Source organism: Passer domesticus, chromosome 17 (genome assembly GCF_036417665.1).
Source record: "Passer domesticus isolate bPasDom1 chromosome 17, bPasDom1.hap1, whole genome shotgun sequence".
NCBI classification, from domain to species: domain Eukaryota; kingdom Metazoa; phylum Chordata; class Aves; order Passeriformes; family Passeridae; genus Passer; species Passer domesticus.
The window spans coordinates 1,335,277-1,358,292 of NC_087490.1; the positions used below are offsets into that span (position 1 = coordinate 1,335,277).

A 23,016-nucleotide genomic window follows, 5' to 3' on the forward strand; every position below is an offset into this window, starting at 1 on the left:
ACGTGGCCTGGCTCTGGTGGCACCTCAGCATCACCCACCAGGGGTTGTGTTTGAAATGGTTTATTAGGACCAGTGTGGGGCAGGGTGGCCACTCTGGGGGTCACCAGAGTGAGGGGTCACAGTAGGTGGGTCACAGCAGCATGCCTCAGTTTCCCCAGAGCGCGCAGGGCGGTGCTCAGTGGGACGTCGGGGGCTCTCCTGGTGTCCTGTAAAGCTTGCGGAGGCTGGAATCCATCAGGAAATCCACAGTCCTGCGGCAGGAGAGGGCATCAGCGGGGCCCCGGGGGGCTCTGGGGCAGTGCAGGTGATGCGGGATGGGTGGGGCTGTCCTTAATATCCCCCGAGACACCAGCGCCACCAAAACCAGGTTTAGCACAGCCTCACTGTGCTAATCCCGGCTCAGCTCCGGATAATCCCCGTCCTGGCAGGGACATGTCCTGGCTGGACCCCAGCAAAGCCCCTTTGCAGAGGAGCCAGCCCGTCACCACCCTCTGCTCCCAGCCCCACGCCCATGCTGGGACCGGTCTCCAAGCAGACAAACGTGCCCCATCGCTCGGGGCTGTGGGGCTGGGGTGGTGGCAGCCGCCTGTCCCCCACCCCAGGGGTGTCCCCGTTACCTGTCGATGGGGGTGATGATGAGGGGGATGGCAGCCAGCCCCAGGGCAGTGGTGGTCCAGCGGCGCACGGGCAGGGGCCAGCGGGTCAGGGCGCCCAGCAGGGCCAGCGAGGCGGCGCACAGCCGGTTGATGGTGAAGCCGGGGATGGCCACCGAGGCCAGGCTCTGCCACACGAAGGTGTCCACCACGGCCACCCCCACGCGCGTGGGGTCCTGTGCGTGGGCCTGGGGGGACACGGGGGTCAGGGGAAGGGCGGGGAGGGAGAGGCTGCGGGGTGGGAGGGGTGGCACTCACGGCGGCGGCTTTCCGGCCCTTGTCGATGGCGTCGGCGGTCACATAGGCGGTGGCCACGCCGTAGCTGGCCCACACCACCGGCACTGGCACCAGCGCGCGGAAGGACTCGCCCACCTCGTTGGCATAACCTGAGGGGATGGCAGGGTCAGGGACAGGCTGTCCCCGTGTCACCCCTGCAGGGTGTCCCGGTGTCACACGGGGTGTTTGGAGTGCCTGGGTCTCCTTGGACCCGCTGCCACCGGCGCTGCCAGGGCTGCTGTCTGTGACTGCCCTGTGCTAGTGACAGTGCCACCTCTGGGCTCTGCTCTGTGCCCAGTGCCTGGCAGGAGCCAGTAACTGGTCCTGGTGGCACTGGTGGATGATGCCACTAGCCAGTGCTGGTGACAGTGACAGGTACGTGGTGCTGCTGTGCAGTGCTGTCACCCTGTGTGCTGTGCCATGCCAGTGCACAGTGCCAGGGCCTGCTGAGTGGTGCTGGTATCTGGCACCAGAACCTGCATCAGTGCCTGGAGCAGTGTGCAGTACTTGGTGCTGGGTGTCAGTGCCCAGTACCATGGACCCAGTGCACTCTGTGGTACCAGGGCTGGGTGTCGGTGCCCGGGGCAGTGCAGTGTGTGGTGCCCGGTACCTGACACGGTGTCTGGTGTCACTTTCCTAAAGCAGGGCCGGGTGTCAGTGCCTGGTTCCTGGTGTCGTGCCTGATGTTGGTACCGGTACCAGTGTCTGGTGAGTCCATGCCCAGTCCCCGGTGTTGGTACTCTGTGACAGGGGCCGGTGCCCGGTACCACTGCCCCGTTTGCATAGCCGGTACCCGATGTCAGTGGTGGTATTTGATCTTAGTGCCCAATGTCAATGCCCAGATCCCCGCGGCTGTACCCGGTGTCAGTGCCCGATGCTGGTACCCGGTTTCCGGTGTCAGTGCCCGGTTCCCGGCGCTCCCATAGCTCCCGGCGCCTCTACCCAGTGTCAGTGCTCTGCACTCAATGTCAGTGCCCGCTGCCGGTGCCCGGTTCCCGGTGTCAGCGCTCAATGTCAGTGCCCGCTGCCGGTTCCCGGTGTCAGCGCTCAATGTCAGTGCCCGATTGCCGGTTCCCGGTGCCAGGGCGGTGCCCGGTTGCCGGTGCTCACCCAGGTATCGGACCCACGTGTCCCGGTACAGGTCGGGCTCCTCCGGCCCCATGGCGCGCGCCGCCGCTCCCGCTGCATGCCCCGCCCCCGGCGATACGTCACCAAACCACGCCCACTACAACCTGATTTGCATGACCCCGCCCCGTGTGTTATGCGCGTGCCCCGCCCCTCGGGGCCGCGGGATGGCGGCCGGGGCGTGGCCTGGCCACGCACGTGACCCCGCGGCCTTGCGTCAGCGGCGGGCACGGGGGCGGGGCTGGGGGGCAGCTGCGGCTCTGAAGGGGCATTTGTGGGGCTGGGGGGGAGTTGTGGGTCTGAAAGGGGAGGTGTGGGGCTGGGGGCAGATGTGGGGCTGGGGGGCACATGTGGGGCTGGGGGCAGCTGGGGCGGTTGTGGTACTAGGGTCGGTTCTGGGGCTGGCTGGGTAATTGTGGGGATGGGAGGAGCAGTTGTGAGTCTGAGGGGCAGTTCGGGGCTGGGGCAGTTGTGAGTCTGAGGGGCAGTTCAGGGGCTGGGGGCAGTTCGGGGCTGGGACAGTTGTGAGTCTGAGGGGCAGTTGTGGGGCTGGGGGCAGTTCGGGGCTGGGACAGTTGTGAGTCTGAGGGGCAGTTCAGGGGCTGGGGCAGTTCGGGGTGCCGTTGTGAGTCTGAGGGGCAGTTCAGGGGCTGGGGCAGTTCGGGGTGCAGTTGTGAGTCTGAGGGGCAGTTCAGGGGCTGGGGCAGTTCGGGGGCCGGGGCAGTTCGGGGTGCAGTTGTGAGTCTGAGGGGCAGTTCGGGGGCCGGGGCAGTTCGGGGTGCAGTTGTGAGTCTGAGGGGCAGTTCGGGGCTGGGGCAGTTCGGGCGGGGGCACTGGGCTGGCTGCAGGGTTGAGGCGGGCAGCAGGGGCAGCCACGAGGCGGAGCAGACCCCGCTCAGTCCATCCCTTTACTCGCCCGCCGGGCAGAGCAGCGGCGGGTGCGCACCCGCATAAGGCACAGAGCTGGGGGGCAGCGGGCGCCCGGCCCCGTCCGGCCCCGCCTCAGTCCGGCAGCCCCGGGGCTCGGCCCCGGCTCCATCTTCCCGCGGGGCCGTCCTGGGGGCGCGGTGCAGCCCGCCCGGGGGGCTCAGGGGCTGTGGTTCGGGGACTCCCCCTGGATCTGCTGGGCCGAGGCGGCGTCGGGCAGCAGCACCTCCACGCTGTAGCTCACCTTCTTGGAGTGGAGGAAGCTGTAGGTGTTGTCGAAGCGCAGGACATCTGCGGGGGGACAGGGCGGTCAGGGGCGCGGTGGGTCGGGGGTGCGGGGGTCCCGCAGCGGCCCGGGCAGGGCTGGGCACTCACAGATGCCGGGCGTGGAGCAGGTGAGGGAGCCGTCCTCGGGCACCATGTGTGCGTTGTAGCGCTGGTTGGGGAGCACCTCGGTCATGTCGCCCGCCCGCTGCCGCTCCCCGACCTTGGTCTTGAGGTACACCCCGAAGCCGATGTCAGCGCCCTCGGAGCGGAACTGCCACCTGCAGGGCACAGGGCCGGGGCTGCGGCGGGCTGGGGACACGGCGGCTGTCACCCGCTGCCCGCGGCCCGGAGCCGCCCTCACCTGAGCACGCAGCCGGGGAAGAGGATCTCATACTCGACCTGGTGGGACGAGCCCCGGTTGACCACGACCGAGTGCTCGTACTTCTGTGCCAGCTGGTCCCGCACGTAGTAATGCTGGGGCACATCCCCGCCGTAGTTTATCTGGAAGGGATGGAGGACGTGGGGGTGGAGGAACTGCCCAGCAGCCCAAAAGAACCCCGCGGGGGCTCCTCCTACCTTGCTGGAGCACTTGGGGTCCCCGTCAGGGTCCGTCAGCGTCCCCCCATACTCCACCGGGATCTGCGCGGGGTCGATGTACTTCTGCAGGACCTCCTTCCAGTTGGCTGGGGGGAGGACAGTGGGTTTGGGGGGCTGCAAGTGGGGGTATCCCCCCTGGGCAGGCTGACAGCAGAGTGGGGACGTGTCACCCCCATTTGGGACACCCTGGGGAGGGTCAGGACTCACATCCCAGCACCACGACCTTCTTGCGCGTGTCCTCGCTCAGGAAGTGCTTGACCAGGTTGTAGGCCACGGGGAAGAGCTTGGGGGCTGGGGGCAGAGTGGGGCGTTAGGGGGGCACCAGCACCTGGATAAGGGGAGCAGGACCCCGGGGCTAAACTCACCCTTCACAATAAAGAGGCGCTTGAGGGACTCAGGGTAATTCTCCTCGAACATGGACAGGATCTGCAGACGGGGGAGCTCAGGTCACCCAAGCCATGGGGAGTGCAGGGACCTGCTCCTGCGTCATCCAGGGACCAGCCCAGACCCCTGCGGGCAGTGGGAAGGGGGGTGGGCAGGAGCCCTCACCTCCCCATACGTGTCCACAGCTGGCTTCCAGAGGTGCTTCAGGCCCAGGCCCTCACAGTCGTACACCATCATCACCATCTCAATCTTCTTGCCCAGCTGGGACGGGAGGATGGGGGGGATCAGGCAGGACCCACAGGGAGGTCCAGGGATGGGGTGGCCCCAACAGGCTGGTCATGCCAGCCAGAGCCTCCTCCTAAGTGTTGGTGTGGGGAGAAGGGGCACCATGGGAGCTGGGACAGGGACACGGGCTGAGGGACAGCGGGAACATGGACTGGTGGGGATGGGCAGGACGTGGAGTTGTGGGGTGAGAGGATGAACCAGAGATGGACATACGGGGTTGGCAGGGACATGGTCCATGGTGGGGTGGACAGGACATGGACTTGTGGGGCTGAGGGAGATGAACTGGACGTGGACCTGTAGGGCTGGTGAGTGAGGACATTGGCTGGGAGAGATGGACCAGAGATGGACATATGGGGCTGGGGAGGACATTGGGTGGTGGGGATGGACAGGACATGGGCTGGCAGGGACACAGGCTGAGGGGGACGGAGAGGACATGGACCTATAAGAGATATAGGGCTGTCAAGGACATTATCTGGTAGGAATGGAGCAGAGATGGGCTGGGGAGGACTTTGAGTTGTGGGAATGGACACGGATAGAGGGAAATGAACAGGACAGGGACCTCTAAGATATACAGGGCTGTCAAGGACATTATCTGGTAGGGATGGACCAGAGAGGGCTGGGGAGGACTTTGAGTTATGGCAATGGACATGGACTTACGGGGCTGGCAGGGGCATGGACAGAGGGAAAGGGACAGGACAGGGACTTAAGGGGCTGGGGAAGATGATGGCTGGTAGGGGCAGAGCAGATGTGGACACACGGAGCTGGCAGGGACATGGTCCCACAGGCCGGCTGTGGCCAGCAGAGTGTGGGCAGGTTCCCACCTTTTCACTCTGCTGGTCACACTCTTGCCGGAGCAGTTCGCAGTCCCGGAACTTGTTCTTGATGAGGTCCTGCTTGGAGACGGAGAAGAGCAGCCCCTTGGCGTCCAGCGGCCCGATGATCTCGTACCGCACCGGGCTGCCCTCCCGGTCGTAGCCGCACAGCCCGCCAGACATGTACTTCCGAATCACCTGCGGGAGCACGGGGCTTCAGGGCACCTCACACACACCCCAGGGCGCTCAGGGGGACGGTCCCCTCCAGGGCCACCCCTGCGAGGCCAGGGACACTCACCTCAGGTGGCTCCCAGGCAATGATGTTGTCAGCATCCATGTGCTTGCGGACCTCGACGTGCTGCAGCAGGAGCAGAGTGGGCCAGGGTGAGATTTGGGCCAGGGTGAAGCCCATGGGTGGGTCCCCCTTGCTGGGGCTGGTGGCCCAGGGCGTGGGGTCCCACAGCAGGTATGTCCCAGCACAGCAGGGTGCCCCCAAAAGCAGGGTGCTGCTCTCACCTTGCGGAGCATCGCCTCTGCCTTGGGCAGGTCGAAGGAGCGCGCTGCAAGAGAGCAGAGAGCTCAGCCCCCCGCCAGCCCCACGGGGCTCCCCCGCCAGCGCTGTCCCACTTCGGGGTTACCTCGGAGCCATTTCAGGAGGAAATAGTCGTCCTGGGAGGGTAGGGAGGGCAGCACGTCCTGCAGCTTCTCCCGGAACTGCGGGGACAAGAGGGATGGTTGGTGAAGGGGTCCCTGATCCTCCCAAAATCCTCAAGCCTAGAGGTTTGTCCCTTCCTTGTACCCCCAAGAACATGCCAGCCAGGACTGAGACATTGCCAGGGGACTGGGACATTGCCAGGTCACCCTGTGCCCCCTCCCTGCCCCACGTGCAGGCAGGATCAGCGGTCACCTGGCAGGGGACTGTCCCCAGGCCAGCTTCCATACACTGTGTGTCCCCAGCACAAGCTGTCCCCAAGCCCTTGCATAAGGGGTGAGTGTGGGCTGTCACCACCCCACTCCTCCCGGGGTGTCCCACAGGGACTGGGTGAAGCAGTCCCCTCCACAGGTGTCCTTTGGGATGGATGGAGGCTGTCACTGTGTGTACCCCTGCTCCACTGACCCCCAGGGGGTCACAGCCCCCCTGGCACAGGCAGGAGGGTGCCAGGGTGCAGGACTGGGGGTTGGGAAAGCTGGGGCCCCTCAGAGGCACCTGCAGACTAGGCCCCACCATTGGCATCCCTGGGGTGACACCAGTCACCAGCAGATCACCACACATCCCCATTTCAGTGACACTCCAGCAGGTCACAGCCCTGTGACACAACAGGAGAGTGCTGGGGTGCAGGACTGGGGGATTTGGGGAGGGACCAAGCAGAGCAGTCCCCACCAGTGGCATCCTTTGGGATGGAGCTGGTCACCGTGTCCCCTGCTGTTTGTCACCCCCAGGGGGTCACAGCCTCCCAGCACAGGCAGGAGGGTGTTGGGGTGCAGCACTGGGAGGTTTGGGGGACCCAGGGACCCCTCTCTCTGTGGCCCTGCTCACCCCAACTAGGCTACGGCTCAAATCTCCGTACCAGCCGAGGCCCTCCCCTTAATGAGCCTGATTAGATTATCTCCCGCTGAATTTAGGGGTAATTAAACCCGGGATTAGCTCCTTCACCCTGGGACAAAGCCGGTGGTGGTGGACGAACGGGTTCGGCCACTCGCCTCCCTCAGCTGCCCAGGGCACGGCTGGCACCGGGCACGGTTTGGGCTCCGTGCCCCACGCCCGCCCCTGCCCCCCCGTGCTGGCACCGGCGGGGTCATCGCCCGCCCGTGGAATTTGGCTGGGTCTGAAAGGCAGCGATAAGATAAAGGCACGGGGTGCCCTCGCGGTGCACTGAACCCCGATAACGACTGGCACCCAAACACGAGGGCTGGCAGAGGTGGCCGCGGTGGGTGACAATCACCAGTTCTGGGTGTCCCCGGGCCTGCAATCCCGGCGGTGAGGGCAGGAAGTTTTCCAGGCCCATGGGAAGGGTGGAAGAAGAAAACGGGGCTCGGCAGAGCCCAGTCTGGTGGGACAGCCAGGATGGCCCTTCCCTGGTGGGCAGCACCACGGGGGCCCAGCCCCTGGGACTGGGGCCAGGGTGGGATGGAGGTGGCAGGAGACCACCGTCCCAAGGGCCCTGCAGTGAGGCAAGAGGGTCCCGGGGAGGCCGGGAGAGGGATGGGGGCCCACCGGCGGGATGGCCCAGCCAGCGGGACCCCCGGGACCCAGCCAGGAGGGTCCGGCCGTGGTGGGCAGTGCCTCAGCAGGGCTCGGCCCGTGTGTTTGGGGTCCGGGATGAGGGATGGAGGCAGCGGGAGCCTCCCGGGGCCGGGATTGGGGGCGGGGTGGAGTCTGGAGGCGGCGGGACGTCCCTGGGGCCAAGAATCGGGGTGCAGCCGGCAGGTTTGGGGTGCGGAGCCTTCCGGAGGCCGGAGCGGGGGTGATGCCGTGCGTTTGGAGCGGGGGATGTGGGGCTGGAGCAGGCGGTGGGAGCCCCGGGGCCGGGAGCGAGGGTGATGCCGGTGGCTGTGGGGGGCTGTGGGGGCTGCGGAGCCCCCGGGCCGGGAGCAGAAGTGCTGCCGGTGGGTTCGGGGTGCGGGTGGGGGTGATGCCGGTCCCGCGGCGGATGCAGGCGCACATCGGGGAGGACAGCCCGGCCCCGGCCCCGGTCCCGGTCCCCCCGCAGCTCCCCGGTCGCTCCGTCCCGGCTCACCTGGGCCAGCACCTCCGCCTGCTGCGGGCTCAGGTCCCCGACGCGGCCGCTCATGGTGCGCTGCGGGCGGCTCTGCCCGGCCCGGCGGCCGGGAGGCTCCGAGCGCCTCCCCGGGCCCGCCCCCGGCCCGCCCGGCCCGGCCCCCCGCCCACCCCGCGGCCTTGGACCCTGCCCGACCCCTGCCCGCCCGGTCAGCGCCCGCCGCCGCCCCGGGGCCGGGTGGGGGTACGGGGGTCATGGGGGTATGGGGGATGTGGGGGCACAGAGGGGCTTGGGGGCTATAGGGGGGTGTGGGGGCTGTAAGTGATGTGGGGGTATGGGAACCTTGGGGAGGTATGGGGGACATGGAGGGGTGTGGGGGCATGGGGAGCACGTGGGAAATGCAGCGCTGCAGGGGTGTGGGGGCTATAGGGGTACGAGGGCATGAGGAGGCACAGAGGGGCTTGGGGACTGTGGGGGCTACAAGTGATGGGGGGGTATGGAGGACTTGGGAGGGTTTGGGGCTTATAGGGAAATATGGGGGCATGAGGAGGCTGAGGGGTATGGGGAGTATGGGTCTACTGAGGTATGGAGGCATAGAGGGCCTTGGGGGCATGAGGGACTTGGGGACAACAGGGGACATGTGAGGTAGGAGTGCATGGGGAACAGGGGGAATGGGGGCACAGGAGGCCTTGGGGGGCACGGGGAACAGGGATTTGGGGGGGCAAGGGAGAGATGTGTAAGGGGCTCTGGGCATTATGAAGTGTACAAAAGGGTGGGGGTCCTATGAGAGTTTGGGGGACACAGTGGGGTAGAGGGAGTGTGGGAGGACAGTGCGGTATGGAGGGAGATGTGGCCATGGGGTGGGAGGTGGTGATATGGGCCAGGTGTCAGGGAGAGGGGACAGCGATGAGGGCAGTGACAGGGATGGGAGGTGGGGACAGGGATTGAAAATGAAGCGGGGACAAGGTGAGAGTGGAGGGGACAGGGACTGGGGCAGGGTGCCAGGTAGAAGGGACAGGGACAGATTGAGGGCTCAGGTGCAGTGATTGGAAGATGGGGATCAGGATGCCCATGGGGCTGTGTGTATCCCACAGAGCCATGGACATCCCACAGAGCCCTGTGTCCCCCATGGATACATGGTTGTCCCAAAGAGCTCTGAATGTCCTGTGAAGCCCTACTTGTCCCATGCAGATGTCCATGTGGATGTCCCACGGGTGTCCTGTGAAGTTATACATGTCCATGGATAACCCATGGAAACATCCCATACGTGTCCCTGGGGGCTGTGTATGTCCCACAGAGCCATCTGTGTCCCATCTCTGCGTGTCCCAAGGAGCCATTTATGTGCCATGGAATTGTGTGTGTCCCTTGGAACTGGGACCCGTAGATGTCCCATGTTCTGTGGACCCCTAAGTGTCCCCTGGAGCTGCAGATGTCCAGGCAGCCACCCAAATCCCACAAACCTAGGGGTGCTCCACAGAGCCATTCACACCCCTTACGTGCCCCCTCCGTGGGGCAGCTCTGGCAGCAGCTCCCCCAGGCCCAGTTTGGTGTTCCCCTGAACCCGCGGGGTCCCCCACGTCCGTGCTCGCCGTGCCAGGCGGGTTCCTGAGCCAGCCGTGCTCCCGGCTGTTGTTTATGGCACAGCCAGACCCATTGCAATCGGGATGTTGCGCCGTGTGGTTCAACCGGCTCCGGCTGCGGCCGTGGGAGGAGGGATGTGCCCTCCCTGTGATTACACCCCCGCACTTAAAACATGGATGGGGACACGGGGTCACACCCAGACCCATCCCGTGGCACCCTGCAGGCGCGGGAATCGGGTCCCACAGCCCCGAGTCCCGTTCCTGGCGTGGCCCCTGCCAAAAGCAGGTCAGCCTGGGCCCATGCCACAGCTAATCCAGCCGGCAAATCCCCCGGAGGCACATGTGCTGGGCACACGTGGCCAGAGCAGGGCCAGGATGGGGCACCCGAGGGTCAGGATGGGGCACCCGGAGGTCAGGATGGGGCACTGGACACTGCTGGGCACCCCCAGGCTGGGGTTTGAGGGTTTCCGTGCAGGGGGCTGCTGTGTTTTGGGTACTCTGGTGTTGGTGTGTGTCCATGTCACCCAAGGGTGTCCATGTCCCTGCCTGTGCCATGGCTGTGGGTGCCCCTGTCCCTGTTCCCCAGAGCACATGTGTCCCTGTGTCCCCATGTGTTCCTGTATCCACACACGGGGATGTGGATATCTGTGTCCCCATGCCTGTTCCTGTCCCTGTCATCTCCTGGTGACAGTTGGTTTCCTGCTCCCTGAGTCCATCCCTGTTCCTGTCCTGCTGTTCCTGCTGGTTCCCATTCCAGTCCCAGTGCTTGTCCCTGTCCTGCTCCCAGTCCCTGCCCCTGTTTCTTTCCTGATTCCCTCCTCCTCCTGGTCCCTCTCCCTGTCCCCGTCCTGGTCCTGGCTTTGTCCCCATGCTGGTCTCACTTCCTGTTGTTCTTCCAGTGCCTCTCCTTGCTCCTGTTTTCCACCTGGTTCCTGCTTCTGTTCCCATCCCTGTATCATCCTTGTCCTTGTCCCTGCCCCATCCCTGTCCCAGTGCTGGTTCCCAGCCCAGTCTCAGCCCTTGTCCGTGTTTAGATCTCCATCCTGGTCCCCATTCCCTGTCCCTGTTCCTCTCCTGGTGCCTGCCATCTTCCTGGTCCCCATCACCTTCTTTGTCCCTGCTCTGTCCAAGTGTCCAGCTTGGTCATGGTCCTTGTCCCTGTCTCAGTCTTGGTCCCTGCTCCCTGTCACTGTGCCTCTCCTGCTTTCTGTCCTCATGCTGGTCTGCATCCCCATCCCCATCTCCTTTCCCCTGGCTGCTATCCCTGTCCCAGCACTGGTTCCTGTCCCTGTCCTTATCCCAACCCTTGTCCCTGTCCCCATCCCCATCCCCTGTTCCTGTTGTTATCTGGACCCTTGTCCCGATCCCTGTCCTTGTCCTGATCCCTGTCCTTGTCCCAGTCCCCATCCTGATCCCTGTCCTTGTCCTGATCCCTGTCCCGGTCCCCATCCTGATCCCTGTCCGTGTCCTTGTCCCGATCCCTGTCCTTGTCCCAATCTCTGTCCCAATCCCTGTCCCGATCCCTGTCCTTGTCCCAATCTCTGTCCCAATCCCTGTCCCGATCCCTGTCCTTGTCCCAATCTCTGTCCCGATCCCTGTCCCTGTCCCAGTCCCTGTCTCGGTCCCCATCCCTGTCCCTGTCCTTGTTCCGATCCTTGTTCCAATCCCTGTCCCAGTCCTCATCCCCATCCCTGTCCCAGTCCCAATCCCGATCCCTGTCCCCGATCCCTGTTCTGATCCCTGTCCTTGTCCCTGTCCCCATCCCGATCTCTGTCCCTGTCCCTGTCCCTGTCTCGGTCCCCATCCCAATCCCTCTCCCTGTCCCCATCCCGATCCCTGTCCCTGATCCCTGTCCCTGTTCCGATCCCCATCCCTGTCCTTGTCCCTATCCCTGTCCCCATCCCTGTCCCCATCCCGATCCCTGTCCTCGATCCCTGTCCCCGATCCCTGTCCCCGATCCCTGTCCCCGTCCCTGTCCTTGTCCCTGTCCCGATCCCTGTCCCCGATCCCTGTCCCCGTCCCTGTCCTTGTCCCTGTCCTTGTCCCTGTCCCGATCCCTGTCCCCATCCCTGTCCCCGTCCCTGTCCTTGTCCCTGTCCCGATCCCTGTCCCGATCCCTGTCCCGATCCCTGTCCCCGTCCCTGTCCTTGTCCCTGTCCCGATCCCTGTCCCCGTCCCTGTCCTTGTCCCTGTCCCGATCCCTGTCCCCATCCCTGTCCCCGTCCCTGTCCCGATCCCTGTCCCCATCCCTGTCCCCATCCCCGTCCCTGTCCCGGCCCGAGCTCTCGGGCTCCCCCTGCGGGCGGTGGGCGGCGCGGCGGGTCCTCCCCGCCGGCAGGGGGCGCCGCGGGGCGCGGGGCGCGCAGCCATGGCGGCGGTGCGGGCGGCGCTGCTCGCCCCGCTGCTGGCGCTCGGCCGGGCGGGCTCGGGGCCCGCGACCCCCGCGCGGGTCGAGGTGGCCGTGTCGGGGCCCGGGGCGGCGGGGCCGGACGGGGCCGGGGCCGGCAGCGGGGCCGGCAGCGCGGCCGCGGTGTCCGGCGGCTCGTACACGCTGCGCGGGGCCGTGCTGGGCGCGGGGGGCGGCCGGGCCCGGCCGGGCCGGGGGGGCCCGCGGGGGGAGCGGGAGGACGTGGAGATCCGAGGCCGCCTGGTGCTGGTGAGCGCGGGGAAGCGGCGGGCGGGCTGGGGGTGCTGTTGGCACTGGCGAGGGATTGGGAGGGGAGAACTGGGGGGCACTGGGAGACATTGGGGGTGCATGGGGCAGGGAGGGAGGGGAACGGTGGGGACTGGGGGCACTGGGTGACACCGAGGGGTGCGGGGCTGGGAACGTGGGTGCTGGGGGGCAGTGATGAGGGGGAAGCAGTGGCAACAGGGGACATTAAGAGACCAGGGGGCATTGGCGGGGCAGTGGTCAGTGGGAGGGAGGGAGGGGACACTGTGGGCCGATGGGTGCTGGGGTGAGTCCTTGGGCACTGGGAAAGGAATGAGGCAGGGGAGGAGTGGGAGCTGAAGGGCACTGGGAGGCACTGGGGGATTGGTGGGGAGGCCAGAGGCGCTGGGTGACTGGCCAGGGCAGGCAGCCACTGCTCGGGTGTGGCCAGCAGCAGAGAGGAGGTGCCGGCAGGGACACCGAGGCAGTGCAGGCCAGGCCGTTTTCCCTGTGTTACTCCAGCTGCTGTCCCTGTCCCCACACTGTGCCTGGCTCCCCAGGACCCCTGGGGCATGTGGGTGCTTCGGGGGTGCTCTGAACCTTGGGGTCCATCCCAGCTCTCCGTGTCCTTGCCATGTCTCCAGGTGGGTGACGTGGAGCCCGAGCTGAGCACTGCTGACAGCTGGATCGGGGTGGTGCCCGTGGGCACCAAGGAGCCGGCCGAGGGCCCCCGGGGTGCCAAGGAGGAGTCCTTCACCACCGCTGTTGTCACCAAGGTGATCCTCTGTGTGACCCTGTCTCCTCTGCCTGGCCCTGTCCCCTGCCAGGCCTGAGGGCTGCTGTGGTGTTTGCAGGTCACAAACCCACAGGCGTGTCACCTGGGGTGTCTCCTGGCCACATCTGGGGGGTCCTGGTCTGTGCTTAGTGGCCAAGGGATCTCTTGACAGCTTCTGACCCCTCTTGGGTCCCTTCTGACCCTTCACGGTGGCAGAGAGGTGCTGGGTGCTTCCTGCAGCAGGACAGGAGCTTGTCAGGGACACAGCGCTGCTGTCCCCTGATGGTGTCCCCACTGTCCCTGCAGATGAAGCGAGCCCTGGTGCTGGGGGCCTCTGCCCTGCTCATCCTGGCGCTGAACCAGAATGCCATCCGTGAGGTAGGGCAGTGCTGGCGGCGGGGCCGGGCGGGGGCCGTGCCCCCCTGACTGCTCCACTTCCCTCCCGCTGCAGCTGGACGTGTCCCAGCTGCTCGCCAAGCCCGTCATCGTCATCCAGTCCTCGGACAATGTCACCAGGCTGCTGGGAGCGCTGCTGCGGTACGGCCTGGCCCTGGGAGGGGCTGGGGCCTGCTCCCTGCCTTGTCACTGCCTTGTCCTTGTCCCCCGCAGGCTGCAGCACCCAGGGACCACCCTGGGCGTCTCTCACTCAGCCCATCATGTTTGCTGGGGTGGTGTTGAGCCGTGCCAAGGCCAGCTGGGGCTGAGATGTGTTTCTAGGGGAGATTTGGGTCAGATCCAGCCCTTCTCCAGGGCTGGAGCCCTTCCATGGGTCCCCATGTAGTGGCAGGTGGCCTCAGCCAAGAGCTTTAGGACTCTTAGTAGAACTTTTCCAGACCAGTTGGTTGTTGTCATGGCACCGCCATCCCCACAGCCTCTGGGTGTTTGTTCTCACCACCATCAGCAGTGGGACCCTGTCTATCCTCCTGACATGTGGGACATTGGGATTGCTGCCGTGGTGTCACACATGGGGAAACTGAGGCACAAGGTTGGGAGCAAGAGCTCTGTGCAGGGTCACTGAGGGCTGGGCACAGCTGGCAAGGAAGTGTCTTGCTGTCACCTCCCCTGCATGTTCCTCTAGTCCCCCTCAGTCACTGCCTGTCCCTGTGGGGAGGGGGTGCTCCCTGGCACAGGGGAGCTGTGCCTGAATCCTGCTGTGTCCATGGAATTGACACTTTTCTCCTTGCTCACAGTGGGCTCCGGGCTACGGCAAAGATCACGTACCAGGCAGTGCTGCTGGAGAACCTGGTATGTTTGTCTGTCCTCCTCTTCCTCATTCTGCCAGTGGGAGAGCAGGGCATGGCTGTGTCCAGCCAAACTTCTCCGATGCATGGGAAGCAGCTGCAGGGAGCAGGGAAGGGAGCCCATAGGAGCAGGGCAGCTGGCAGCACCAGTGCTCCTCCTCCGGGACACGTGTGCTGGCGTCGCCGGATGCTGCTGTGGCCATGGGCAACGCCGTGTCCTGCCTTGCAGGGAGTGACCCTCACGCTGTGGTCCACCTGCGGCCTGTCCCGAGGGGGCCTCTACGGGGAGTGGCAGGGGGTCATCTGCCCCGGGGAAAGCAGCTCGCAGGTCCAGGTACGGCACGGGGCCGCCAGTGGGGCCGGGAGCGGGGCTGGGTCTGTGGCTCCCGTGCCCACGGCGCTGTCCCCACAGAAGTACCTGCAGCAGCTGTGGAACACCATCCTGCTGATCGCCCTGCTGCTCTGCACCGGCGTCATGGTGCAGGCCCAGCGCCAGTCGCGGCAGGACCTGTCGGAGCGGGACGCCGAGGTGGGGTGTGGGGATGTCTCTGCTGGGTGCTGTGCTGGGGCTCGGGGTGGGCTCTGACCCTGGGCTCTGCCCTGCAGCTGGACCTGAAGCAGCACATCCGGCGGCGGCTGCTGGCGCTAAAAACCCGGCGGTACCATCCTGGGAAGCCGCCCCGGAGCCGGGCCTGTGAGATCGACAGCTGTGCTGTGTGTCTGGACCAGTTCCACAAGAGCCAGGTGGGACTGCGGCCCACCCTGGGCTGAGCCTCTGCTCACTGGCTGGGGCCGGGGTGTCCCTGCCATGGTCTGGGCTGTGTCCCTGCCAACCAGCTGTGCTCACACGTGCCCTCACTTCCCTGCTGGCAGTGGCTGCGGGTGCTGCCCTGCTCCCATGAGTTCCACCGGGACTGTGTGGATCCCTGGCTCCTGCTGCAGCAGACCTGCCCTCTCTGCAAGCGCAACATCCTGGGTGAGAACTGCCCTGGCACCCAGCTGAGCCCCTGCTGGGCCTGGGGCACAGCCTGGGGAGGACCTGGAGCCTGCCAGGCTTCCCTGTGCCAAGCTGTCTGTCCTCCCTTGCAGGGAACTGCTGCACAGACAGCTAGCTGGCCTGAGGACACACTCCAGGGACAGACCCACGGCTGCTCCAGGGACAGGGAGGGGGCAGGGGTTGCCCAGCGAGTGGCACTTGCTGCCGGAGCAGGATTGGTGTGGCTGTGCCCATCACAGTGCCCAGACTTCGGAGAGGGAAGGACTTTGGCCTCTCCTGCTGGGTGTGAGTAGAGGGGTGGGGGGTCCAGATGGGCAGTGTTGGGGAGGGAAGATTTGGGGCACCCATGGGTGTAACGGGGTGGGGGCTGGGGCAGGGAGAGCCCTGGTCCTGCTGTGCTCTTGCCCTGCTCACAGCAATTTTTCTAAGTCTTGGGGTTTTTGTCTATTTGCTGGTGGCCATGGCAGGGTAGGCAGAGCCAGGCTGCAGTGCCAGCCCCTCTGGGAGGTGGGTGACAGACCCAGGGCTGGGGCTGGCAGGGCTGTGGGGTAGCTCACGACCTCACTGTGGGGGGGCAGGGGTTGGACACTTTATTTATAATAACTTATGGGAAAGGATGGCACGAGTCAGCTGCAGAGCCAGCACAGGGCTCAACTCACCAGCACGGTCACTGGGGACACACTGTGGGCCCTGCCCCACGGGCTGTAACGTGTCCATCCCTATTAAAGATGGAGCAAGGGCTGGCTGTGTGGTTTGTGTGGGGCTTGCACAGGCTCACAGTGCTGGGGATGCAGCTCAGCGGTCAGGGCCAGCCTGTGCCAGTGACTCGGTGGTTCCCAGCCCCTCGGTGCTCATGGAGGGGGGAATAACTTTCCCAGGTTGTGCCTGTGCTGGTGGGCTGAGGGTGGTTTGGACTCCTCTCATCCCAGGCCAGCTCTGCTTTCCTCTTCCAAGTGTGGCCACATCCCAGTCCCCTCCTGGGAGTGGTTCCTGTCAGGAGCTAGCACACGCTGTGCCCTGGCATCAGCCCCGGGGCTCTTTTGGGGACTCCAGCAGCAGCGTAGCCATGGGTGACTGATCCCAGTGCCCAGGAACGTCCCTAAAGCAGCTCCCCAAGGAACCAGGCAGAGCCCAGGTTTCCCTTGCTGACGCACAAAGAACAGGTAACAAGGTCCCCTGGGCAGCGCAGGTGGAACAATTGTCAGGAAATTCAGACTGATGTGTGTTTATTTGCGGTGAGCCCCGGTGTGGAGCGAGGGGAGGCCAAGCCCCAGGTGTCGCACTGGAAGCGTGAGGCACGGTTTGGCCTGGGGTGTGGGCTCTGCCCGCAGTTTCTTGGAGTGCTGGCTGCTGGGAGCTCTGTGCCAGGCCTTGTCAATGCTTCCTGACATCCCTGTGCTGTCCCTGCTGCTCCCGCTGCTGAGCCGCCTGCGGGGTGGGAGCAGTCAAAGGGGAGGAAGAGCAGGGAACCCGCCCCCAGCTCCTTCCTCTGGGTTCCTACTCACGCAATGTCCTGCCTGCTGGCCTCCCTGTGGAGCTGGGACCCCAGCTGGGCCTCTGGGACGAGCTGGGGAAAGGAAGAGGAGGTGAAATATCTCCCCCATCAGCTTCAGCTCCAGTCACATCCCTTGGCCACCACAACTGGTGGCACGATGGCCACAGCGATGGAAAGGAGCTGGAACCAGCCCTGGGCACCTCAGGCAACACCAGTTAAACCAGAGCAACCTCCCAGCAGCATGAGGAGCTTGGGCTTGGCCCTCCTGGGGTCCCCAGAGGATGTCTGGGGGCCATGGGGTGGTTTTGGGGTACACAGCTCACCTTGAGCACGTCCTGCTCGGCTGCTGCCTTCACCTTGGCGAGCAGAGCCTCGAGCTGCGCGTTCTCCCGCTCCAGCACCTCAATCCGGATCTTGTTGGCCTGGAGCTGACTCTTCATGTCCTCTGCAAAATTCCCACTGCCTGCAAACAAAATCCAACAGAGCCAGGCCTGCTGCTGCTGCCTGTCTGCTCAGAGGCGTGGGCACCCCTCCTGCCTGCCCCGGGCAGGGAGCAGCAGCACAGCCCGGGAGGTGACAGCTGGGACCACAGGCCCTGTGGGCAAGGGAAGCTCTGCCATGTCCTGGTCCTGCTCTGTGTGCTGGCCCTGTGTGGGATGCACAGCACCCCTGCAGGGAAGCACGTTGGCATGGTCACAGCTTCACATGGGGTCTGAGCCCTTCCTGGGTATCAGTGGGAGTGTCTGGGGCCAGCAGGATCCCCTGGGAGCTCTGGAGACCCCAAGGCACAAACCCACTGTGCTTCCATCCGCTCCCTTACTCTCAAACTGCGTCTCAGTGGGCGTGTGGAGATCAGGGAAGAACACCAGGAGCCTTTCCCGCTCCCTCAGCTCCTGTGCCTGTTCCTGCAGCCGGGATGTGTTTGCCTGCAGCTCCAGGATGGATTGCTCCAGTGCCAGCTTCTCCTGCTGCAGTGTGTCCAGCAGCTCCTGCATGGCACAGCGGGGAGGAGATGAAGTTTGCAAGAATGAAGACTCAGCCTCTCATGGAAAAGCTCCCACCCTTCCCTGATGATAAGGATGTCCCGTGGCAGTTGGAAGTGGACAATGTGCAGGGTTTTAGCTGTGAGATCCCTGTGTGTGCTGGGAGCAGGAACACCAACTACAAAGTGTGCAGCATGTCCTGGTGTCGAAGAACAGAACACTAGAGATATGAAAGCACCTCAAGGTGTCCTTTCCTGCTGCTCTCCTCTGACCTGACTCAACCAGAGTATGGCAGAGGGTGGAGGGAGAGGCCTCTTCCCCAGGGAATCCCCTGAGGTTGTGGCCATGTGGCAATGTCACCCTAGGTCCCAGGGTATCCCTCCTGGGAAAATTGGCTGTGGGTGTGGGCAGGGCAGCGTGTGGCTCCTGACAGCCCTGTGGCACAGGCTGTGTCCCACACCTGGGTACCAGCACTCACCTGCTGTGCCTGGAGCTGTTTCCCACTCTGCTCCTGGCTCTGCTCCAGCTGCTCCACCAGCCGGGCCTTGTCCTCCTCGGCCTCTCCCAGGCTGGCCTGCAGCTCCTCACGCTCCTGGTCCAGGCTGTTCAGCTGCTGCAGCAGGGTCCTCTGCTTGGCCTGCAGGGACTGTGGTGGGGGGTGAGCCCGTGTGGGGCTGTGGCACCCATTCCCAGAGCCCTGAGAGCAGCAGCAGCTCAGCTGTCCCGCGGCTCCGCAGCCGGCCGCACCTCCTCGTGCCGGAACATGCTCTCCACACGGACCTTCTCCTTCTCCAGCCGCACGCTGCTGGCACTCAGCTCCTGCTCCAGCCTGTCCCTCTGGCCTGTGAGCACCTGTACCTTCTCCTCCAACGCCAGCACCTGGCTCCGGGCCACCATTGAGGTCCTCATCTCCTCCAGCAAGGTGGTCCTGGAGAGCTCTGGGAAGACACAGCCACCATGGCCCAGGCTGGGCAGGGCAGAGAGGCTGCAGGACCATGGAGGTGATGAGAGGGATGGGGTGCTCAGCCTTGAGAGGAGAAGGCTCCAGAGAGAACTTAAGAACCCTTTCCAGTGCCTAAATGGGCTCCAAAAGAGCTGGAGAGGAACTTGGGACAAGGGCCTGGAGTGACAGAAAAGGAGGAATGGCCACTGCCAGAGGGCAGGGTTAGATGGGATAGGGGGAAGAGATCTCCTGGGAGGGTGGGGAGGCCCTGGCACAGGGTGCCCAGAGAAGCTGTGACTGCCCCTGGATCCCTGGCAGTGCCCAAGGCCAGGCTGGGCACTATCGTAGGGTTTGGAGCACCCAGGATAGTGGAAGGTGTCCCTGCCCATGGCAGGGGGTGAAATGGGATGGCCTTTAATGTCTCTGCCCACCAAACCATTCCATGATTCTGTGGTTCAGGGGCATCCCATGCCCTCCACAAGCCCTGGCAAAAGGAGACAGGTCTGACAGGAGGCCTGTGAGCCCCCAAACCTCTACCAGCATCAGCCCACTGTGGCACGGGGTGATGCTGGGGTGCTGCTGTGAAGGAGGCCCATCCTCTGCCCATCCCCACAGCTCTACAGCTCAGCCTGGGGGGTGCTGGGGGCTACAGGGGTGTGAAACACTCATGAGGCCAGGGTGAGGGGGGCATGTGTGAGCTGGTGAGCCCCTTACCCAGCTCCTGCACAGCCACCTCCTTTGCTGCCAGCTCCTCCTTCAGGACCGAGAGTTGCTCCTCCAGCAGAGCAGCTCCTAAACCAGCACAAAACCCCTCTCATTAATCAGTTCCTCAAAAACAACTAAACCAAGGGGCAGCAAACAGCCACACCAAAGTGTTTTCATTCAGTGACTGTGCCATGTTACCAGGGAGGAGACAGTGATAGGACACACACAGCCAGCTCCCACTGCCCAGGATTGGCCTCGGAGCAGGGAAAATCCTCCAGCAGCTACAAAAGGCTCTGCTGGTTGTGGTGGGGCCAAAATTTGCCCATGGACTCTGTTCTTCTTCCTGCAAATGCCCCCGGGCCTGGGAGGGTGTCAAGGGCAGTGCCCCCATATCCCCAGGACAGAGGGGACACTGGGAACAGCTGGGAACAGCTCTCTACCTCTCCTGAGGTCGTCCTTGTCCTGCTCCAGCCTGGCCACAGCCTTGGAACACTCCTTTTCCTTGGCTTTCAGGCTCTGCTCAGCCTTCTTCTGCTGCTCTGCCTGGATGTCCTTCTCTGCCTGCAGCTTCCTGGAAAAGTCCTCGACCTGTTTCTGCAGCTTCTCCTTCTGTTTGCCCATCTCTGCCAGCTCAGCCTTCAGGGGGTTCACCTGCTGCAGCAGCCCCTGGAGGTGTTTGTTGATCCGGGAGAGGTCCTTGCTCTGCTCCGAGGCCCAGTAGCTCATGTCTGTGGCAGAGAGGTTCCTTCTCCCTGCGCTGTCCCCCAGCACCTCCTGGAATTTGCTGAGAGCTGAAGGGATGTTCTGGCTCTGGCAGATGCTGGTGATGGCTCTGCCCACCTCGTGGAGGCTGGCCTGGGCGCTGGAGCAGGTGTCACAGGAGCCCAGGGGTGACCCCGGGGTCTGCGTGGGGACACTGCGGGTGCTCGGAGCCAGGCTGGGGCCAGCCCTGGGCTGGGCACTGGGATTTGGGCACACAGAAGTGGGCTGGGCAGCCTCCGGGGCAGTCCCTGACTCCAAAACTTCCGGCAAGCATTCCAGGTGCTCCTTCTGATGTTTCCCAGCCTGGGGAGCAGAGGGTGGAGTGGATTGCTGTGTGGGGATCTCCCACCTGCAACCCTTCTCCCGAGGGAGAGAACACAGAACAAAACCAGAGCCCAGATCAAAGTGGAAATGACCCATAAAAGCCTAAATCAGGACAGCAATGCAGCCAAGGGACAGTGACCACAGGCAAGCCTCAGCAGCAAAACCTAGTCCTCAACTCCCCACCATCCCTTCTGTCCCACTCCCTGCACTGCCTTCTGGTTTTGCCACATGGATTGTTGTGAGACTCTGCCATGAGAAAGATCATTTTGGGGAAAATAAAATGCAGGAGAGGTTGTTTTTACCACCAATTATTTCACTGTCTTGAGTCAGCTCAGATCCACAGTGGGATCAGCAGAGCTGCAGCATTTTGGCAGTAGGAGAACATTTTCCAAGCCCTAGAGGCAGCCCAGCTCCCTCATCCCGAGATCCTGGAGCAGGACGGATGCAGTGGCACAGCTGGGAGGGGCGGAGGGAAGGGACTAAGGCTGGGAGGGGACAGATGTGTGACACAGGGCCAGCACTCGGGGGGGTGCACGCACATCTGGCGCGGCCACAGGGCGTTGAGAAGGACCACGATCCAAACCCGGGCGGGGAGGGGGGTGACTCAGCTCATGGCACGTCCCCAGATGTCCCACCTGCTCGCGGAGCTGCTGGCAGAAGGCGCCGAGTCTCAGCATGGCGCTCCAGAAGGTGGTGGCCGTGAGCCCCGCGGACATGCAGGGCGCCGGGCCCCGCGGCGGCGGCACCGCGCGCCCGCTCAGCACCGCGTCCGCGTAGCCCGTGAAGCTCTGCAGCAGCAGCAGCAGCCTGTGCCGAGGGAAAGCACGGCCTGCAGCTGGGGGGGCCGCCGGGACCCTTCCCCGGGCAGACAAAGCGCGGGGATGCAGGAGGGGGGATTGCTGCTCCCAGCACTGCCCCGGTGTGATCACCTCATGGAGCAGCCGCTTCCCAGAGGCTGTGATGAAGCTCCCCACAAACACTGGGGGCACCCGTGCTGCTGCAAATCCTGACTTTTAGGGCCAACAGCTCAGTGGGAATGGCTCATCTTTTAAACCAGAGCTGTATTTATTTCACGCAGACTGCAAAAGGGGCTTTGGCCTCGAGGGCTGTCGATGCAGCCAAAGGTGTTTCCAAGGTTTTGGGAGGCAGTTTAACAAGCCTGTCCCATCTGCTCCAGCTCTGGCTCGGCTTCTTTGTGGCCAGATTGTGCTGGGAGCTCTAAGCAGGGAAAGGTTTTGGGTTTTAAAGCTCAGCAGGGCATAAGGCCATGGTGCTGGCACTGCTCATCATGGAAATACCTGGGGAACAAAGCATCCAAAAATAAAATCAGGGGATATTCTGAGCTGGAAGGGACCCAGGGATCATCCAGTCCAACTCCCGGCCCTTCACAGACACCCCAACAATCCCACCCTGTGCCTGAGAGCATTGGCCAAAGGCTCCTGGAGCTCTGGCAGCCTCGGGGCTGTGATGTGGCACTCGGTGCCATGGTTTATTGATAAGGTGGTGTTATGTCAGAAATTGCATTTGATTATCTCCAAGGTTTTTTCCAACCCAGCTGATTCTGTGATCATTCCCTGGGGAACTTGTTCAGTGCCTGAGCACCCTCTGGGGGAAGAACCTTTTCCTGATATCCAGCCCAAACCTCCCGGGCACAGCTGCAGCCATTCTTTGAATCCCATCCCTGGTCACGGAGATCAGAGCTGAGATCTGACTCAGTCTTTGTTCCAGCTGAACAGTCCAGGTGCTCTCACCCTCAACCCTGCCACCCTCAGCCCTCATTTGGATGCTCTCTAACAGCTTTGAGTTCTCTCTGTGCTGAGGTGCCCCAAACCTTCGGCAGGCCGTGGGTGAGCTCAGACCCAGCGCTGCCCCTCCCCGCGGGGCAGGAGCCGCTCCGGGCTCCCGGCGCCTCTCACCTGTCAATGAGCAGCTCCAGCAGCACCACGTGTGCGTGCTGGCTGAACTCGGGCTCGCTGTCGCTGTGCCTGTAGCGCTGCAGCAGCGCCCCGATGTCCAGCTCGCAGGACACCTTGTCGGGGAACTTCCAGGAGGGGCAGCGCACGGCGCCCGCCCGGGAGCACACGTCGGCGATGGCGGCCTGCAGGTCCCGCAGGTCGGCCCGCAGGCTCTCCATGCAGCCGCGGTGGCCCAGCAGGTGCGCCATGGTGCGGGGGGACACGGCCCGGGAACAACGGGGCCACCGGGCCGGGGGCGACGGGCCACCGAGCCTGGCAGCAGGGAGCGCCCTACCGCGACGGGCTGCTGGAGACGGTACCCCCCGGGCCCCGCGGTCTGCAGGAGTGCTGGGGAGCCGGAGGGAACCGGGGGGATCGCAGGAATCAGCAGCGGCCGCGGAGAAGAAGCGCGGGGCCCGGGACCTGCGCTAGGCCGCGCGTCCCGGCCCTGTCGCCATGGCAACCACGCCCCTCCCGCGCAGTGGTGCATTCCTGCTTTGGGCACCCCCCCCGGGACTCTAATGGTACATCCCACTCCCGTGCCCACCCCCTTCTCGGCA

The 23,016-nt window shown here is 64.3% G+C and overlaps 4 protein-coding genes across 10 annotated transcripts; 1 reads left to right on the forward strand and 3 right to left on the reverse strand.

The window, feature by feature from the left end:
• Window positions 1-46: 46 nt before the first annotated feature.
• MTFP1 (mitochondrial fission process 1) lies at window positions 47-2,375 on the reverse strand. 2 transcript variants are annotated; one of them, XM_064392751.1, is made up of 4 exons: window positions 1,788-2,375; window positions 912-1,039; window positions 618-841; window positions 47-251 (listed from the first exon to the last, which is right to left on the reverse strand). In XM_064392751.1, the coding sequence occupies exons 1-4, from the start codon at window positions 2,089-2,091 to the stop codon at window positions 176-178; spliced, it is 732 nt and encodes a 243-aa protein (XP_064248821.1). In that variant the 5' UTR covers window positions 2,092-2,375; the 3' UTR covers window positions 47-175. The 2 variants fall into 2 exon arrangements, with proteins under 2 accessions (XP_064248821.1, XP_064248822.1); XM_064392752.1 differs by having other exon boundaries at window positions 2,040-2,366.
• A 573-nt stretch (window positions 2,376-2,948) lies between these two features.
• On the reverse strand, window positions 2,949-8,223 carry SEC14L2 (SEC14 like lipid binding 2). 2 transcript variants are annotated; one of them, XM_064392742.1, is made up of 12 exons: window positions 8,065-8,222; window positions 5,965-6,040; window positions 5,843-5,886; window positions 5,625-5,684; window positions 5,336-5,524; window positions 4,395-4,490; window positions 4,211-4,271; window positions 4,053-4,136; window positions 3,825-3,931; window positions 3,610-3,749; window positions 3,357-3,526; window positions 2,949-3,272 (listed from the first exon to the last, which is right to left on the reverse strand). In XM_064392742.1, the coding sequence occupies exons 1-12, from the start codon at window positions 8,116-8,118 to the stop codon at window positions 3,142-3,144; spliced, it is 1,212 nt and encodes a 403-aa protein (XP_064248812.1). In that variant the 5' UTR covers window positions 8,119-8,222; the 3' UTR covers window positions 2,949-3,141. The 2 variants fall into 2 exon arrangements, with proteins under 2 accessions (XP_064248812.1, XP_064248813.1); XM_064392743.1 differs by lacking the exon at window positions 4,395-4,490 and having other exon boundaries at window positions 8,065-8,223.
• RNF215 (ring finger protein 215) lies at window positions 7,639-16,028 on the forward strand. Of its 4 annotated transcripts, none has more exons than XM_064392748.1 (10): window positions 7,639-7,761; window positions 12,921-13,052; window positions 13,358-13,429; window positions 13,503-13,588; window positions 14,242-14,296; window positions 14,522-14,626; window positions 14,705-14,821; window positions 14,899-15,036; window positions 15,166-15,268; window positions 15,382-16,028. In XM_064392748.1, the coding sequence occupies exons 1-10, from the start codon at window positions 7,654-7,656 to the stop codon at window positions 15,402-15,404; spliced, it is 939 nt and encodes a 312-aa protein (XP_064248818.1). In that variant the 5' UTR covers window positions 7,639-7,653; the 3' UTR covers window positions 15,405-16,028. The 4 variants fall into 4 exon arrangements, with proteins under 4 accessions (XP_064248818.1, XP_064248819.1, XP_064248817.1 ...); XM_064392749.1 differs by having other exon boundaries at window positions 14,708-14,821; XM_064392747.1 differs by lacking the exon at window positions 7,639-7,761 and adding an exon at window positions 11,980-12,282.
• A 546-nt stretch (window positions 16,029-16,574) lies between these two features.
• CCDC157 (coiled-coil domain containing 157) lies at window positions 16,575-22,976 on the reverse strand. 2 transcript variants are annotated; one of them, XM_064392733.1, is made up of 9 exons: window positions 22,418-22,933; window positions 21,137-21,308; window positions 19,856-20,480; window positions 19,425-19,502; window positions 18,515-18,705; window positions 18,246-18,413; window positions 17,605-17,773; window positions 17,108-17,247; window positions 16,575-16,856 (listed from the first exon to the last, which is right to left on the reverse strand). In XM_064392733.1, exons 1-9 carry the CDS (start codon window positions 22,663-22,665, stop codon window positions 16,791-16,793), a joined length of 1,857 nt encoding a protein of 618 aa, XP_064248803.1. In that variant the 5' UTR covers window positions 22,666-22,933; the 3' UTR covers window positions 16,575-16,790. The 2 variants fall into 2 exon arrangements, with proteins under 2 accessions (XP_064248803.1, XP_064248804.1); XM_064392734.1 differs by lacking the exons at window positions 16,575-16,856; window positions 17,108-17,247; window positions 17,605-17,773; ... (3 more) ...; window positions 19,856-20,480; window positions 21,137-21,308 and adding an exon at window positions 21,319-21,799 and having other exon boundaries at window positions 22,418-22,976.
• Window positions 22,977-23,016: the final 40 nt, after the last annotated feature.

Bases quoted from the DNA above. Each gene is read 5' to 3' on its own strand.
- CCDC157 (XM_064392733.1), bottom strand. From the start codon at position 22,665: ATGGCGCACCTGCTGGGCCACCGCGGCTGCATGGAGAGCCTGCGGGCC. The intron at 17,248-17,604 runs GTAAGGGAGCGG...TTTTGTTTGCAG, and splicing joins CACTGAGACGCAGTTTGAGA to GCAGTGGGAATTTTGCAGAG. The intron at 16,857-17,107 runs GTGAGCTGTGTA...TCCTTTCCCCAG, and splicing joins CCGAGCAGGACGTGCTCAAG to CTCGTCCCAGAGGCCCAGCT.
- RNF215 (XM_064392747.1), top strand. From the start codon at position 11,995: ATGGCGGCGGTGCGGGCGGCGCTGCTCGCCCCGCTGCTGGCGCTCGGC. The intron at 13,430-13,502 runs GTAGGGCAGTGC...CTCCCGCTGCAG, and splicing joins ACCAGAATGCCATCCGTGAG to CTGGACGTGTCCCAGCTGCT. The intron at 15,037-15,165 runs GTGGGACTGCGG...CCCTGCTGGCAG, and splicing joins ACCAGTTCCACAAGAGCCAG to TGGCTGCGGGTGCTGCCCTG.
- SEC14L2 (XM_064392742.1), bottom strand. From the start codon at position 8,118: ATGAGCGGCCGCGTCGGGGACCTGAGCCCGCAGCAGGCGGAGGTGCTG. The intron at 5,887-5,964 runs GTAACCCCGAAG...GCTCTCTTGCAG, and splicing joins CCTCCTGAAATGGCTCCGAG to CGCGCTCCTTCGACCTGCCC. The intron at 4,137-4,210 runs GTGAGTTTAGCC...CTCTGCCCCCAG, and splicing joins GCGCCTCTTTATTGTGAAGG to CCCCCAAGCTCTTCCCCGTG.
- MTFP1 (XM_064392751.1), bottom strand. From the start codon at position 2,091: ATGGGGCCGGAGGAGCCCGACCTGTACCGGGACACGTGGGTCCGATAC. The intron at 842-911 runs GTGAGTGCCACC...GTGTCCCCCCAG, and splicing joins AGGGCCGGAAAGCCGCCGCC to GCCCACGCACAGGACCCCAC. The intron at 252-617 runs GTAACGGGGACA...CTCCTGCCGCAG, and splicing joins ATCATCACCCCCATCGACAG to GACTGTGGATTTCCTGATGG.